This window comes from Bemisia tabaci, chromosome 9 (genome assembly GCF_918797505.1).
Source record: "Bemisia tabaci chromosome 9, PGI_BMITA_v3".
NCBI classification, from domain to species: Eukaryota; Metazoa; Arthropoda; class Insecta; order Hemiptera; family Aleyrodidae; genus Bemisia; species Bemisia tabaci.
The window spans coordinates 23,458,505-23,475,502 of record NC_092801.1 but is presented as its reverse complement, the minus strand read 5'-3'; the positions used below and the strand labels follow the sequence as shown (position 1 = coordinate 23,475,502).

The following is a 16,998-nucleotide window of genomic DNA, read 5'->3' as shown; positions in this document are numbered from 1 at the left end:
AAGTTTTTTGTAAGCCCCCAAGAACTGTATTACAAAAATTATGTTTACTTGAGGATACCCCAGCAAAGAAAAACGGTTTGTAAGTAGTATCAATAATGATGTTCTGTGTTAGCCTCTTCGTTGTATAAAGTAATATTTCTTATGCAAGCTGTCTATTTTTATGTTTTTTTTTTTCTTTACAAGACTACAAGTGCCTTCAAATTGACTGTCTTCTTTTTAATTTTTTCAACTGATTGTTCCTCATTTACTCAAATTTTGTAAACCTTTTTGGATTGTCTCTGAAGGTTTCCAATAACACATTTTCCAAATCACACCTATATTTTTTAAATTTCTTCCTTAAAATGATCAATCTGTACTTCTAGTTTGTTATTGTTAACTGTTTTTAATTTACTAGCAGAACTGTTTTGTAAATAAATAATGTCCGATCATATAATGTCTTTTAACTTGGTTTATAAACCTTATGAGAAGCTCTTACCGCTTCTTACCTAAAATTTATCTGTGATGCAGTTAAAGAAAAATTTCCTTAAGGTGAATAAAAAATTGATTTAAAAAACCGAAGTCTAGGGAAGTTACTTCCATATCATTTGGTGTGAAGAACCTGACAAAATTCCAAACATTGACTCCTCAAGAATGAATCAAAGTTAGAAAATAATAAATTGAACATTTGAGGATCAAAAAATGCTATCTCCATTCAATTTTCTCAAAATTTGCCAATCATTTAAATTCATTATGCTTATAGGTAGGTGATGAGTCTCTTTTCGTGTACTTTCTGAAGAATTTTCTTTGTATCTGCAAAATAATTATGACAGTATTTTTTACAAGAATGCCTATTGGTTACATCTTTAAAAAAATAAAAACATCTGCCAAACTTTTTGACAGTGGAATTGAGATTGTAACCATGGCACCTCTACCAGAATGAGTTTAACAAAGATGCATCAAGCCACACTGAGAATATAAGGTTTGAAGTTTTACTCTTCCGTAAGACTTCTTGTCAAAAGCAAAGTTTTAAGATAAGTTTCACAGTTAAAATATTTTCTGTCGACTTCAACTTTTTGACAGGAGGTTTCAGACAGGTTGAATAATTAAACACTCCTAGCTCTTTTTCTGCAGCGCAACTTGATGCATCTCTGTAAAACTTGGTCCCATTACGAATCAGAAAAATGTAGATGAAGTTTCTTGGTGCTTCGGCTACGGCCAGCTTTAAAAATTATTTATTTCAAAAGCTCATGATAATATCATTACTATTGCAAATTATGGCCTGATATTTTGACCTGCTGTTTTGAAGAGCATTTATTGTAAGAACCTCTCGCATCGAAAACTGATGTAAGTTAAATAATTATAAAAACCGGGTTTAAAAGTAATAATCCAGGTTAGGAATGGAGCCTCGATAGCATCTCTTTTTTCATATCCATATTTCAAATTTCGCGGCTACTCCCCACCCCTCTTGTTTTATCAGTGATACCATAGCCAGCAATGCTTCAGCTTGACCTTTTTCAGCAGGCAAAAACTGCGAAAGAAGAAAAACGGGTCGCCTTTTAAGACTTTTGGGGAAATTATTTTCACCAAAAAAATTCGTGATATATACCTCCAACTACTCTAAAATAATTCTCGACTTGAAAAATTACAGTGCACTGAAAAATCAGATCAAAGATTTTGAAGTTGCACCATCAACACAGACGTTGAGAATTTGAATAAACCAATCACGATTCACTTCAAGATATGAACAACCTGAAACTCGTTTTTCATTGGCCGATCGATTATGTTCGTTACAAGTTCGATCATCTGTTTCTTGGCCATTGTTTTCTCAACCCTCCATAACCGTCAATTTTCAGAAGTTCTCCGAGTATAAATTCAATTTTCCGATCCTAAAGATTATTTCAGCGTCTCAGGTATTTCGCTTTTACAGTGACAACTATTATCTCGCGCTTGGTTTATTATTTAACTCACTCTTTCTCCCCTCCGCGAAATGCATGACCTTAACCTTTGTAGCTCTTCGCCTTGCTGAACTATCTTCTAACCACATGCCTCGCCATTTCACATAACCGTTAATCCTTTTTATCTCGTTTTTATGTACATTTCATAAATCAGTTTACTCATTAATTTTTGTTCCACAGTCGTCCGTTTTTCCCTATTCCATGAGAACTCAGCCCAAAGCTCATCTCGGCTCCCAAAGCATGCATGATTTTTCAGTTACTTTCCTGAGTTGAGAGTTCTTACTCTTTCCTTCCATTGTTCTCAGTTCAGATACTCCCAGCCACTTTTATGATTCAATCAGCTTCATAATTATAAAATGTCCAGCTGCATTTTCCTCTCATGCAGGCGCACACTGTTTTCTTGACCTCTTTGTCTTCTATATCGCTAAGGCGCTGATTGATATCAGTCCTTCTCTTGGATCTGAACATACTCCTCTGAAGTCCTGGTTTTGCTAGTTTCAGTACAGCAGGCCGATTATTGAAATTTTGTGTTTGTCTGGCGGACACAGGTTAGGATCATGATTGGTGGGCTATGTCTTATCGCTGCTTTGTCGTGCCTTTGTCAGGCAGAATTAACGATATGCTAAAGGCACCTCTATAGTTCCTGACAGTATGTCGTCCATTGAACCTGACAAAGCAGCGATAAGACATGGCCAACCAATCTTGCTCCACTGTTTAACCTATGTCTGCCAAACAAACACGAAATTTCAATAATCGGCCTGCAGTTACTCTTCATCATTTCATTTCTCAGAATTGACTCCATTAATCTAATGATGGAGATTTCGCTCTAAAGTTAGGAATGATTTCATGGCCACGAATGCCCCTCAGAGAATGAGGAACTCAACTCTGTTGAAAAATTTTTCCTCTCCTCTGACCCTGAAAACTGCCGTGTGAATGTATTAGTTTATTAAATATTCTGAAGTCCATCTCCGGACTGAGCAGTTATTGAGTCTTTGCTGGCTACTCACATTTATAAATCATCTGAGCGAATATCAATTGTTTTCTGCTGCTTGAGATGATTTTACTTTGACTCAAGCGCTTGGGCATTACTTAAGTATGTGCATAATGCTTTTTCCTGTTTTCATTTTTAAATTTGACTAATGAGAACCCATGATACGTGTAGAAATTAGAGCTCAAGCACAGGGTCCTAGCAACCCGGGAAATCAGTAAAACGTTAGGGGATCCGCAAAAATTTGGTATGTCAGGGAATTTTATTCTGTAAGGGATCGTGGCAATGGAACGGCAGGGTAATCAAAAAACAAGAATTTTTTGGAAAGTGTTTCGCGTATTTACTGTTGCGAAGATTTCTACCAACATTTTTACCGGAATTTCTGTTGATGTCTTAAAATTTAAAAGGAAGGCGAACATGTCTTTCACAATTTCTCATATAGGAACCACATATTTTGCTCTAAGTAGTTATTCATCAAATTCCCGAGACTTGTTATAATTCTTACTTACACTTGATCAGTTCATCCGTGCCAAAAAATTATGAATATTTTTCTCATTTGCCAGGGAACTATTTTTTCTATCCATCAGATTATATTAAATTTTTTCCTAGTTTTTTGGCTGTTTTTGTCAGGAACTTTTTTTTTTTTCTGAAAATTGCTTGACACATTGCTAGAAGCTTCCATTGACCAGATAATATCAACATGAGGAACATTTTTTAAATTAAAATTTTGAATGTGCGCCAAAGAAATGGCTGTAAGATTAATTAAAATCGATATTCATATCTGAAACTCTGGAAAATTATATTCTTCCCCAAGAAAATCTGGGAGAAAAGGGAGAGGTCTTGGTAGAAGATTTTTCCAAGAAAAGTGGGAGATAACTTTAGTTTCTCATCAAGGAATGGGCTCCTGAAAATCAGGGAATGAGCTTTGCCAAGAAAGCTAGACACCATGCCTAAATTGAATTTTAATTTATGATGGTCCATTCTGTCACAGTTCTAGGAAACTGAGGGAAAATATGAGGCAAGATTGCAAAAGCGGAAGTTGTTATTTATGAAAATTTATTTTAAAATATGAGTAGTTGCCTGAACAATCAAGATTGTTACTCTGTCTGTGAATAGCATACTAAATTATCGGATCATCCTCTCAGATGTCATCACTTTATTTTTTTTGTGTAATAGTTTGGCAGGTCGTGACACAAGTCTTTCAATGCAAATTTGTTCTCGCATTCACCACTCTTTTGTAGTAACACTCAGTTCTTAGAAGTTCCTCTGGATTTTTCAGAGCATTTCTTCTATCTGTAGCGAGCACAAGCCCTTCAACTGAAAGTGAAGACTTCTGCAAGGAGCTTTGAAGAAAACGTGAGATCTCTTTAGGGAGCGCTTTACTAATGTTTTTTTTAATGATATTTTTTCAGATCCAAATCCCCCAACACCCCATAATGATGAATGACAAGGAAAATAGCGGTCCTGCCAGAATTCGCAACTTCAAGAACAAGGGCAAAGATGGATCGGTAGGTTTTTCCTTCGAATAGATATTTTTTGAAGTGTGTAGTAGTAGGTTAAGTTTTCTTTTAAAATGTCTTTTGATCGGTTCTGAACCGCATTACCCATCGCAAGCGTGAGGATGTATTTAGTATCTCCAGGTAGGTAGTAACAACTTGGATAAGATTGGGTACAAATTATTGTGGCATGGGAAAATAAATTAAACAATTTTTAAAGCAGATATTGATTTAGGTTTAAAGTAAACATTTCTTTGATAAAACAAAGCTTCTGTGAAAATATTTTTGCCTGTTATTCCTAATTCATTTTTATCTAGGTACCTATTCTATGTTTTTAGTTATAATTTTTTCTTATTCATTATCTTTCTTCTAAAATACCATCTATACATAGCTACTGCTTCATTTCATATTTTTTTAGATCATCTGAAAATGAAACTGTCTAATAAAATTTTACAATGAACTTTTTATTTATGTTTTAATTTTACGTAAAATGTTATATTAATTTCATGACTTTAAGTTTTTGAAAAGTTAGAATTATCAAGAATCCTAGTGAAATTTTGGTCCCTGCTACCGAAAAATTGTTACTGGAGGTCAGAAGGAGACGTCATCAAGTAAAAGATATCTGAGTTCAAAACCAGAAGTAATATCTTCATTTTGGAAATTTTCATAGTATGAAAATTCAATAACATAATTCAGTAGTAATGAAGTAAGTTCAGTATACATTGTGGCAAAGAAAGTTGCTTTGCATGTCTGACCATTTATCTTGTTTACAATAAAATTATGTCTAACTTCAATCATGTATTAGAATGCTGCAACAATATTTTAGCCTCTAAGTTTTTTTTTGTCGTGTCTACATTTGCATTATCTTTGTAGGAAATGCGAAGACGCCGCAATGAAGTCAGTGTTGAGTTGAGGAAAGCCAAAAAAGATGAACAGCTTCTGAAGAGACGTAACATCACATTGGATGATGATGAGGAGCCACTATCACCACACCAAGATAACGTTTCATCACCATCGGAGCCTATTAGACTGGATGATATTGTGCGCGAACTTGAATCAACAGACAAGGTAACCCGTTTTGTAATTTTTAGCTCTTTGATTAATACAAAATTTCTTTGGACAGTGGATTTTAGGTACTTAGAATTGTTACCAATGTAAACAATTGCCATTTTGGCACTCAATTTTCCTATACTTTTGTTTTTGAATCGAGGTACTGAAAAAGTACTGAATTTCTTGGGAATGTACTGTAAAAGTACTGATTTTTGGCCAGCCTGATTTAGTAGACATCCTGAAAGTATCGGACAGATAGAGTCTAGAAGAGAAGGAAGTGGCCAATCACTTAAACCAGGAACTGCGGGAAATTGAGGGCGATAAGGCAATTCTTCAATTCATAATATTGTTGTTTTTCCTCCATCATCCCATTAAAACATGAAGCAAATCTGACTTCTTGCCGAAATGTTAAACTGTGTTTTTGCTAAGAATAGACCGGTGTCATCAATTTTTTTACTCCCAATTAAATGGAGTAAACTTTTTAACTATTAATGGGCAAGCTCGCTTGCCTCAGGGTTAAAATTGCAGTAACTTGTGAAGAAGGGAAGGAAGGTCATTTTGAAATTTTTGTGAGAAAGTCTTTTTAAAATAAAACGGCCAAGAAATTGCCCTATTCTTGATATTCAATTTAAGCAGGAGACTGTGGCTTGAGCCAAATTCCACTCCTCTGCACAAGAATGCTGAAAGTAAGGTGTCAACAGGTCTGAAAAACTAGGAATTTCATAAGGTCAAGGAAATTAGTAAAAGGCAGAGAATTGAAATGAAACTTTTGGGAAATTTGAACGAATTCAGTGCTGCTAGCGCAACTGAACTGAGTCTCAGCCAGGTGCAGGGTCCAATACTCTGTTTACATTCTGCCATGAACACTGCTGTATCCGAAAAACGCTATATGAACATCTGAATGTTGCCAAACCTCCTTGCATGAAACATTCATTTTTTAGGAAATTCACGAGTATTTTTCTTTGAAATTTCCAGATACTGCAGATTAAATTGCAAGGAAAATTCTCTGAAAAATAGGGTGAAAAACATCCTCAAGTTTCCTTCCTAGAAAATGAGTATTTTATCCGAAAAAACTCGGCAATGTCTGAATGCTCATACGGCGTTTTATCTTAGTATGGCAGAATAATAAATAGAGTTCTCCATTACTTTATCATACCAGAATCAGTTTCAATCAGAAATCACAATTTTAGTTCATTGAATGATGAATACATGAACAGCAAAGGTTCTCATGATCTGGTTGTTTACAGTGAAGTTAATGCCAAAACAAGTCAATTTGTGTTCTGTGCACTCAAAATGTCAACAAGGAAAGTCCGTGGACAAGTTGTGAAAGAGTTAGTGTTAATACTTGTTACTGTCATCCTTTCAGAACCTTTGGAGGGAGGCCGTCCGCAAAGTTCGTAAATGCTTGAGTAAAGAACGTCAGCCGCCTATCGACTCGATCATCCAGTTGGGAATTATTCCTCGCTTGGTGAGCTTCCTCTCATACCACGAAGAACCAGCCCTCCAGTTTGATGCAGCGTGGGCACTCACCAACATCGCATCAGGAACCAGCGAACAGACTCAGATCGTTGTCAAACATGGTGCCGTCCCTCTTTTGATTGAACTCTTAGGCTCGAACAAGATAGATGTCGCAGAACAAGCTGTTTGGGCCCTTGGAAACATTGCTGGTGACGGGCCAGGTATGCGAGACTACGTTCTGGAGCACAATTGTATGACAGCAATTTTGAAATTAATCGTCCCTGAAATATCGGTAAGCATTTTCGTTTCTATGACGTCAATGAAATAAAATAGAATTAACGTAAGAACTTGCACCCAACTTTTACTGAAGAACTTACCACTAACAGAAAGAAAAAATGACAAAATTACTTTATGTTTGCGTATTGTGAAGAAAATGGGCACCTGCCAATAAAGAAGTCTAAATTTGTAAGTCCATTAATACGATGAGAATACATAAAAGAATCATAATTGTTTGGTATTAATCAAAAGAAATATTACAATAACATGGTTTTGTACCTTAATAATTAATTTGGTTTCTAACAAATATTGAATGGCTCTGTCAATTTAAATTGATGCTTGCCAAAAGGGCGTAAGTCCAAAAACTCACAAACCCTAGCATCCTGTATAATCAAGGAAAGCCAGGGCTCATGATTTTTAGGACTTCGGCGCTTTTAGTAGGTATCGATTCATTTTAGGATGTAGGTCAAGAACCTATGAAACAAAACTAATTCCAGTTTCAATATCTCATCACCTCAGTTTGTCATGTGATTAAAAATACTTCATCAACGCAGTAAATTTAATTTTGGTTGAATTGCAGACTCAATTTCACCATCATGATTTTTCATGGAAGTGTGTTGAAAAAACATTAATGCTAGGGTCTTGTGTATTGGAGGTCTGAAAAGTTGGTAAATTTGAAAAAAAGTGTGAATATTTCTAAGTAAGCACTGGAGACAGCAGCAGATAACCTGTCTTGATCGTTTTTATTTAACAAGGCTGAAAATTGTGGCAAGGATTTACAAATTTTGCATTGTCTGCGAAGATGTACCTGTTTGATCTCTCTTATATGTTGGTAAAGAGGACTAAAGTTTTTCTTAAAAACCTTACCAAATTCCCTGCAGGGCATGAATCTTCCTCCAAAGAAAATTAAACAAAGTTTACTCTCTGTTCTTTGGTAATTGTTTTAAATGCTTCATTAACTCGAAAAATGTATTTTCCCAGCTCAATTTCCTGAGGAACGTTGTGTGGACGATCTCTAATTTAGTACGTAACAAGAACCCACCTCCCAAGTTTTCTACGGTTTCAGAATGTTTGCCCACTCTAAACAAATTACTCAACCATGAAGACGAGTCTGTCATTAGTAAGTATTATTTCTTTTAATTCAGTCTGTCATGTAGGCAATTTCTAATGCTCCTTTTCAGAAGTTGCCTGAAATTTCCAATTTTTATTGTTCTTTTTTCTCTGCTGTACCTGGTACATCTCTTTGAAGTATTTGTTGTGATGATATCAAGGAATTACCGTTTGATATTTAATGAAACAATTTCCTTGGCTGCTTTACATCTGAACAATCTCAGTCTTATATCTGATTGAATTTGCTCCCCGACGTATATTTTGTAATGTAATAATTTTCCATTTTGTCCCATTCTCACAACCCTTTTGTTTTACAGAAGTGCATGTTTTGCTTACCAATAGCAATTTCCATTCTGAAGCAAACGAGCCATTCCACTTTCTGAATCCTCTTTCACAATTATCCCATCTTAGGAACCCTTTTTTATGCCTTGCTGTATGCGGTAAAGAAATTTCTGCTCTTTAGTGCACTTCTTTAGATTTTGTCATGATGATATTGAGGAATTACCGTTTGATCTTAGATGAAAACATTTCCTTGGCTGCTTTTTATCTGAACATCCTCTTTTACAAAACCCTTTTTTACGCCTTGCTGTATGCGGTAAAAAAGTTTCTGCTCTTCAGTGCATTTCTTTAGATTTTGTCATGATGATATTGAGGAATTACCGTTTGATCTTAGATGAAAACATTTCCTTGGCTGCTTTTTATCTGAACATCCTTTTTTACAAAACCCTTTTTTACGCCTTGCTGTATGCGGTAAAGAAGTTTCTGCTCTTCAGTGCATTTCTTTAGATTTTGTCATGATGATATTGAGGAATTACCGTTTGATCTTAGATGAAAACATTTCCTTGGCTGCTTTTTATCTGAACATCCTCTTTTACAAAACAGTTCGAATTTTTCAGATTTTCTATAGGAAAACAATTTTTTTATTGCATCTTTTTATGAGTTTTGTTCTTCATCTCCCTGAATACCACTGTCAATCATGACTCCAAAATTTTGTTGCGACTACAGTCTACTTAAGTTTTGTTTTGTTCAGTGGACGATGAAACCTCGTAGACTTATTTACAGTCTACTTAAGTTTTGTTTTGTTCATTCGACGGTGAAACCTGGTAGAATTATTTTTGTTGTCCTAGTCTTTTGCCATGATGATATCAAGGAATTACCGTTTGATCTTAAATGAAAACATTTCCTTGGCTGCTTTTTATCTGAACATCCTCCGTCGTAACAAAACTGCTGGAACTCCTCTAATTTTCTATAAGAAAATCTTTTTTTTTTTTTTTTTTTTTTTTTTTTTTTTTTTTGCATTTCCTCATAAGCTTTTTTGTCAGCTGCTTAAGTCACACTATCAAGTAAATGATTTCAAACTTCTTTAGCAACTCTAGTCACTGCGGAAGTTTGGTTTAATTCAGTTGATGGTAAAACCTTAGAATATATGGGTTGTTCCAGTTGTTTGTCATGATAAAATCAAGGAATTACCGTTTGATCTTAAATGAAAACATTTCCTTGGCTGCTTTTTATCTAAACATCCACCGTTGTAACAAAACTGTTGGAATTCTTCTAATCTTCTATAAGAAAACGATTTTTGTTTTGCGTTTCCTTGTAAGCTTCCTTGTCAGCTGGCTAAATCCCAATGTCAAGCATAAAATTCCAAACTTCTGTAGTAATCCCAGTCTTTGCGGAAGTTCGATTTAATTCAGTTAAAGTTGAAACCTTTTAATATATTGGTTTTTCTTGTCGTTTGTCATGATGATATCAAGGAATTACCGTTTGATCTGAAATGAAAACATTTCCTTGGCTGCTTTATATCTGAACATTCTTACGCTAAACGTATCTGTCAGAGTTCTATCTATTGATACCCAAATGGAGCAAAATAACAGTAATGCTCCTCTTGTGTGTCTCAGGACAGAGTAATTACAATTTCTCTCCGTAGTAACTTTGAAAATGAGAGTAAAGCTTAAATCTTTAGTATGTATGCATGAACACTAAATCTGACTTAAGCTTGTGACACCAGTTTTTGTCTATTTTAATTTACATACCTTAAAACGCCAAATTGGGTACCTCTTTGGTTTTTGGGCCATGGAATAAACTCATCAAATAAATTGCCTTTTCAATTTTGCATTGCAGCCGATACATGTTGGGCGTTGTCTTACCTCACTGATGGGACCAATGAGAAAATTCAGGCTGTCATTGAAGCAGGTGTTGTTCCGCGACTAGTCCAGCTCCTTGGGCACCCAAATGCTAACATTCTCATGCCAGCATTGAGGACTTGCGGAAACATTGTCACCGGAGATGATGTGCAGGTTCGTTTATTTGCTCACATTGTTTCCAGCACAGCCTGAAATCTTTCGATTGACATCGTCAAGTCAAAGGCGATTCTTTCAGAATTTCGTCAATTGTAGGTACTGAAAAAGTACTGCATTTTTTTGTTGAGGAGATACTGAATTTCTCGGGAACGTACTGAAAAAGTACTTTTAAAGTAGGTACTGATTTTTAGCCAGCCTGTTTTAGTGGACCTCTTGGAGATTGCCCATGCAATTTACCATGAAAGTTGGATGAAAATTCATGGATAATAGCGTGAAATTCAAATATTTTGAAATCTTACAGGAAAATTTTCCATCTCAAATCTGATAAACCCAGTTTTAGGAAAAGGGTGCAATGTTTCATTTCACAGTCCCAAGTATGCATCTGTGTAAAATTATTTATTTTAAATGTGGGTATCAGGATTAATTTTGACCGAGTACATTACTTTTGGTATTAAAGTTTGTCTACTGTAACGGACCATAGATTATTTAAATTTTCTTGTTATTTTCAGACGGACTGCATTATCAATGCTGGTGCTCTTCGTTTCTTGGAAGCTCTTCTGAAGCACCAAAGACCCAGCGTAGTGAAAGAAGCAGCATGGACTGTTTCAAACATCACAGCCGGAAATCCCAATCAAATTCAAGCTGTCATCAATGCTGGAATCCTTCCCTCCATAATCAATATTATTGAAAGTGTAAGTTCAATAATAATTTGTCCTCAGGAATTTTTATCAATGATCATTGAAACCTCTATGAAATAGGGTAACGCTGCATAGTGTCAATGATCATGGTGTTGACAAACACAAAATCTGATCATAGAGTCAAAGATTGTTGACGTCGTGCTCAGGCAGTGAAATGCAAAAATGAGCCCTGTGTATGGTGTCAACAAACAGTAAAATATCTTCCTTATAAGTTAAATTAAAAAATTAAGTCTACAGGAGAGGTTTGGGTAACGTATGGTTAGATTAGTTTAATTTAGGACATGTACGGTTAGATTAGGTGGGTAAGGTTAGAGTTGGGTAGGGTAAGGTCGAGGAAACTTAAATTCTGTGAAAGTGGGTTAGGTCTTTTGAGGTAAAGTTGAAAGTCTGTGCTCTGCAGCGCCTTTGACAGCGTCACAGTCTTTGATAAGACCTCCCATTGGCTATCAGACGGCTGCTTAGCCTTGCGGGAATATAGAGGATACACAATGTGTCAATAGTACGAAGTTAAGGAGCACGGTCCAACTTCGGTTCCTGCCAGTTGCCTTGGCCCCTTGAGGGCGCCTCGCCGGTCAGCCCGGCCCTACTTGTGAGGTAAAGTTGGGTAAGATTGAGTAAAGATGTGTTAAGTTAGATCAGAGTCAACCGAAAAAAAAAAAAAAAAAAAAAAAGACTTGAAATTTATAAGATGTTATAGAGAGATGTTTTAAGTTTCGTTGACGCCATGATCATCTTTCATAGGAGTCAGAATTTTTTATATTTGGATGATCATGGTTTCAACAAAAACTTAGAAAAACTGTTTGTTGACACCATGCTACGTAATCTAAAATAGATGCCAAGAGATAACTTTTTCATGGTAGAATTGGTCAGTTCAAAAACAGCCTATCTCTTTTTCTGTAATACATTTTCCTTCTCTCTCTCTCTCTCTTTCTAACACCTACAGTAGTCTGTAGTTTTATCCCTCCCAAAAAAAGCTGGTGAGATGCTAAGAAATTAGGTTGGATGTAGTGAGTTGGAAAGATTAAGAAGAACTTTTCAGGAAGAGGAGGCTGATCGTTTTTAATCAATTGATTTAATTTTTCCAGAGTCGCATAATGCGTTTTTCAAAATGTTCTCATTGCAACCTAAAATAAGGTATCAGCGCTGTTTGAATCTGATTATTTGGAAAGGAAAAAAACTAAAATAAATACAAGTTGAAAATTTTTCATAATCCTTGCAAATCTGATGTGATTCTAATATGTTTTAGGGACAAAAAGCCGGTTTTCCTTTTCTCTTTTTTGTAGACCTCCCCCGATTATGTCCCAGGATCTTGCGTTATAGCATTCCTTCGTCATTCAACCAGATAATATTGTCTGATAGCTCCATCAATTGCCTATTCAATCTCAGCATTTTGAACCAGGAAACCTGGTTATGTAAAGCTGTCCTCTACCGGAAAGTTTTGTCAAAATGGCAACAGCTAATCGGAGGGAGTCCAGGACATATTAAATGCTGATGTCTGAAAATCAGTGTTTTTTTTTAAAAGGAAAAAAAAATTTAAACAATTGCCAATAATTTTGCTTTGTATTTTGTGCATTATGCAAAGAATTGAGAGAAAATGAGGGAGGGGGAATAAAATTTCAAATATTTGTGTGGAAAAGAGAAATTAAAATGTGATAAAGCCACAAAAATAGACTGGTACATCAGCCATATTTCGTTTACTACGAAACTATCGGGTGTTTTTTCCCCAGAAATTATATGTAACATGTAAATTTGTGTTCCAGGGTGATTTCAAGTCACAGAAAGAAGCAGTTTGGGTGATTACGAACCTAACAACTGGAGGAACAATTGAGCAGATGGTAATGCTTGTCCAATCTGGTGCCCTTGGACCGTTCTGCAACATGCTGCTGAACAAGGACTGGAAGACAGTGATGGTGGTCTTGGATGGAATCCAAAATATCCTCAGCAATGCTCAAAAAATAGGAGAGGCCGACAGGGTGGCGACCATGATCGAAGTCTGTGGGGGCCTCGACAAGCTGGAAGCTCTTCAGCAGCATTCCAACGAGAAGATCTACCAGAAAGCATTGGCTATCATCGATGCCTTCTTCTCATCTGAAGTAAGTAGCGCCTGATTTCTTACCCTTGATTTGTATGAAGACATTTTTGTGCCGTACACCTTGCATCAATTTGTCTTCATTAACATTAAAACTAGAAAAATGGATGTGTCGGTTATTGCAAGAATGATGTACCCTCTAAATCAGTCTGTTGAGATAAAATCACTTATTATCTATCAATTGTCAATTTTTTCACGTAATTTCCAGAATTGGAATTCCCAATTTTTAAAGGACCTATTTTATTTAAATTAATAAATACCAAAAACCACCCGCAGCCCGTGATTCTCCCATAAGCTGCCGTGTTAAAAAATGTCGAACAGTTCCCAGATGGTTCCCCTTTTTCCAGTGAACAAGGGGCTCGGAATGGCCCGTTCATGAATTGACTTCATCAGTGCTCCAGTACATTGCGACTCTAATGTACTCTATGCTTCTCATCCACTGTTGCAAATCCATAAGATTCACTCAATGAGCATCATAAAAAATTTCAATGAAAAATATTGAAGCCTAATTCAGTTCTCTCTCACGAATTCTAATTTCTGTTCTATCCTTTGTCTTTCAACAGGAAGGTGTTGATTCCTCAGTCGCTCCCACCGAAGTTGATGGACAACTCAACTTTACATCCTCTGCAGCCCCGCAAGGTGGCTTCTCGTTCTAAATGTCTGTCTACTGATCTCATCACTTGCCATACTATTTCCTCAATCAGACCGCACAATCTAATCTAAGTAGACGATTTAAGACATTCTACGTTTAGTCTGGTTTTAATCAATTTTACTTCGCTGTCTTGTGATACGATATTTGTGATTGTTTTCTTTCATTTGTCATATTGTTAACTTGTGTCCTCTATCGCTTCGATCAAAGATGAGCTATTCTATTTTTCTGTGATTCTCAACCAATTAAATTCTCCCTTTTTTTCTTCTTTTTTTTTAAGTGGAGCATGTAAGAGAAGTTATCCCCTAATATTGAAGTATTTTAGCATTATTTTGACTATCAAGAACTGCATCCATTCTTATTGAAAAAAACGTAATACATGTAATTTCTCTCTCTAATACCGATGTTGCTGTAAGTTTAGCAATTGCGTAAATTACCGGTGCATTTTCATGCTTTTGATCATTGATGTATTTAAGAAACAGACTCTTAAAAATCCTGGAAGTGTATCCTTCAAATTCATTCCGTGCTTTTCTGCTTGATGTATTTTAGAATCTTATAGTTATTCAATGTTTTTTTCATGGATGAGTAGCCAAATTTTACCTTGTGATTCAAGGAAATTCAAGTTCACTGTTATTTCTCGTATTTTATTCGGTCCACTTTAGTTTTATCCACTTACTGCCTTCGGATTTTAACTGTTAATCCTCATTTAATTTTAGTCTGTTGTGTTCTTTTCAATTTATCTCTTCAGCTTTCTCTAAGATGTATACATTTTTTTTTTCTCTCTCTTGAAATTTGTCACATTCTTATTTTCGCTGTCTATTTTTTCAAATCCATAAACTTGAATAAATCCAATTTATTTTGTATTCCTCGGATTTTTTAATCTCAACTACCCATGTACGTACAAGATGGAAATTTTAAGCAGAGGGCCCGTGAGATTTAAGTTGGAAGTTTACTCAGTGGTTGACACGAAAAGTGAATCAATGCAGTCTGGTCAGAGTAGTCCAATCTGCAAATGTAATTATGAAAGTATAAATTATCAAATGATGATCATTGAATCCGAATCCGTATTGATCCGATGATCAGTCGGTACAACTAACATCATAATAGGATGAATTTTTCGGTGAGAACAGCTAAAACTTGCTCCAGGGATGACTCCATGTTTCAAATTTTTCGGGTAAGGCTCTTACAAAAAAGCTAGGGGCGAACTCTCCTGTGGACTGACAGAGTCCCCTAGGCCCCCCTTAGTGGGGTTTTTCTTCTGTCCCTCAGACCCCCTGGATGAGATGTCCTCCTTCTTTCCCCTCACCGAAAATTCCTAGTGCTGCGTGTAACAAAAAATAAAGAGGATCATTCATCAAAATTGATTTCGGCTCAACCCGCCCGAAAGAAAATAGTCCAGTTTCTTTGTAAACTTGCATGAGTTTTTGATTTACCTAATCAAAAACCAATTGAAGAGGGTGTATCAAGGAACAAGGAAAGAGAAAAAGTTTCATTTTGCTTATTTGAAGTTCCCGCTCTTAAAGCTGCAGTTGTTGCCATGGTAACGTTCCAAATAAATTGGTGATTGTTATTCTGAGCGGGCATACACCCGTAAATTCGTGTACTTTATCCTTTAGTGTTCTTTCCTTACTTTTTTTTCGATTAGTTGACCATGAGCCCTTGATTGCAAAATAATATGATTTTAACGCGTACTGTATTTCATCAGAAGAAAATGTATGAAAGCACTCAGCAAGATACCATGAGCTCGTCAGTGTAGAACATTAGGTATCAATTCATCTGACGGTTCTGAGCAATTCCTAGGAAGCAATAAATGTAAGTTGCTTGCTCGTTTTGATATGCTTACAAACTTTAATTTTCCGTGTAAGCTTTACTCCCTTCACGGAGTTTAGGATGTTTACAACTCAAAATTCGTACCAATATGTAGTTAATCATGAGGAGACATTTTTACACACGGAACGTACTTTAAAAATGTGGTTCTAATTTTTAATAATGCGTGGAAGAAGGGACTTGGGTACTGAAAAATTTCTGATTGAGGCCTTTGGTGGACTAAGCGCAATAGTACAGTTTTTGCTTTTTCAAGAGGTACGCGTTCAAAGTTCCGAAATTACATGGATTCTTACGGCGGAAAGGAAGTTTAAACTGACTTTCTGATGCTTAAAAATTGGAATTTGGGAGCGAATTTTTCACAGAATATGCATTAAAACTAGTTTTACTCGAAATCATTAATATCTTGATTTGTTCGAAAACTGCACTTGTGCGCCTTGTTCGCCAAACCCCTTAATTAATATATTGGTACTGCTCTGCCGTGCTACAAGGGAACATCAAAATGTGACCATTCGAATGTTGTCAGCATAAATATGTCTATTAATTTCCCTAAAAATCTGTATTTTATATTCGGAATACAATTTCGAGAATACATTCAAGTTCCTTTTTTTAAATTAGGTAGCTGAGATATTAATCGAGAATACTGAGGACAGAAAGGATGGATTATTAACAGGGCCGGATTAAAGGGGTGGCCACATGGGCCGCAGCCCATGGCGGCAAATCTAAGGGGCGACAAAAATTTGCAATTTTTTAAAGTGTGGGTAAAGAAATAATCGGATCGGATTTATAAAACAAAATTACTAACGAGAAAGGGCGACAAAATCTCTCATTTCCTGAGAGTATAGTAATTTCTAATTTTGTCGTCTCTTAGTGATACAAGAGACAACACCTTCAATAAATCGAGTTAAGAGAGAGACCAAACACGCAATTTGACCTGGAACGGCGCGACTTAGAGAGAAATGCTAACGAGGATTTGAGATGAAAAGGAGAAGCCCTCGGCGCGGCGTTCGGCATGTAACACATATTAGCGCCTACAAGACTGCACGAATACTTCATGCATTGCATCAAACTCAGCGCGGTCATTGCGGACAGCGTGAAACGGATAGCGCCTACAAGAATGCATGAATAC

At 36.1% G+C, this 16,998-nt stretch overlaps 2 protein-coding genes across 2 annotated transcripts in view; both read left to right on the top strand.

The window, feature by feature from the left end:
• Positions 1–1,732: 1,732 nt before the first annotated feature.
• On the top strand, positions 1,733–14,908 carry LOC109039240 (importin subunit alpha-1). The gene is made up of 9 exons (XM_019054648.2): positions 1,733–1,889; positions 4,335–4,430; positions 5,292–5,486; positions 6,835–7,218; positions 8,184–8,322; positions 10,431–10,606; positions 11,119–11,301; positions 13,068–13,400; positions 13,960–14,908. The coding sequence occupies exons 2-9, from the start codon at positions 4,359–4,361 to the stop codon at positions 14,050–14,052; spliced, it is 1,575 nt and encodes a 524-aa protein (XP_018910193.2). The 5' UTR covers positions 1,733–1,889; positions 4,335–4,358; the 3' UTR covers positions 14,053–14,908.
• A 577-nt stretch (positions 14,909–15,485) lies between these two features.
• Dnai2 (dynein, axonemal, intermediate chain 2) overlaps positions 15,486–16,998 on the top strand; it is a 29,441-nt gene continuing 27,928 nt past the window's right edge. Inside the window, exon 1 of the mRNA XM_072304388.1 lies at positions 15,486–15,857. The gene's annotated coding sequence lies outside the window, so the exon portion shown is untranslated. The remainder of the gene's footprint in view (positions 15,858–16,998) is intronic.

Bases quoted from the DNA above. Each gene is read 5' to 3' on its own strand.
- LOC109039240 (XM_019054648.2), top strand. From the start codon at position 4,359: ATGATGAATGACAAGGAAAATAGCGGTCCTGCCAGAATTCGCAACTTC. The intron at 7,219-8,183 runs GTAAGCATTTTC...GTATTTTCCCAG, and splicing joins TAATCGTCCCTGAAATATCG to CTCAATTTCCTGAGGAACGT. The intron at 13,401-13,959 runs GTAAGTAGCGCC...GTCTTTCAACAG, and splicing joins ATGCCTTCTTCTCATCTGAA to GAAGGTGTTGATTCCTCAGT.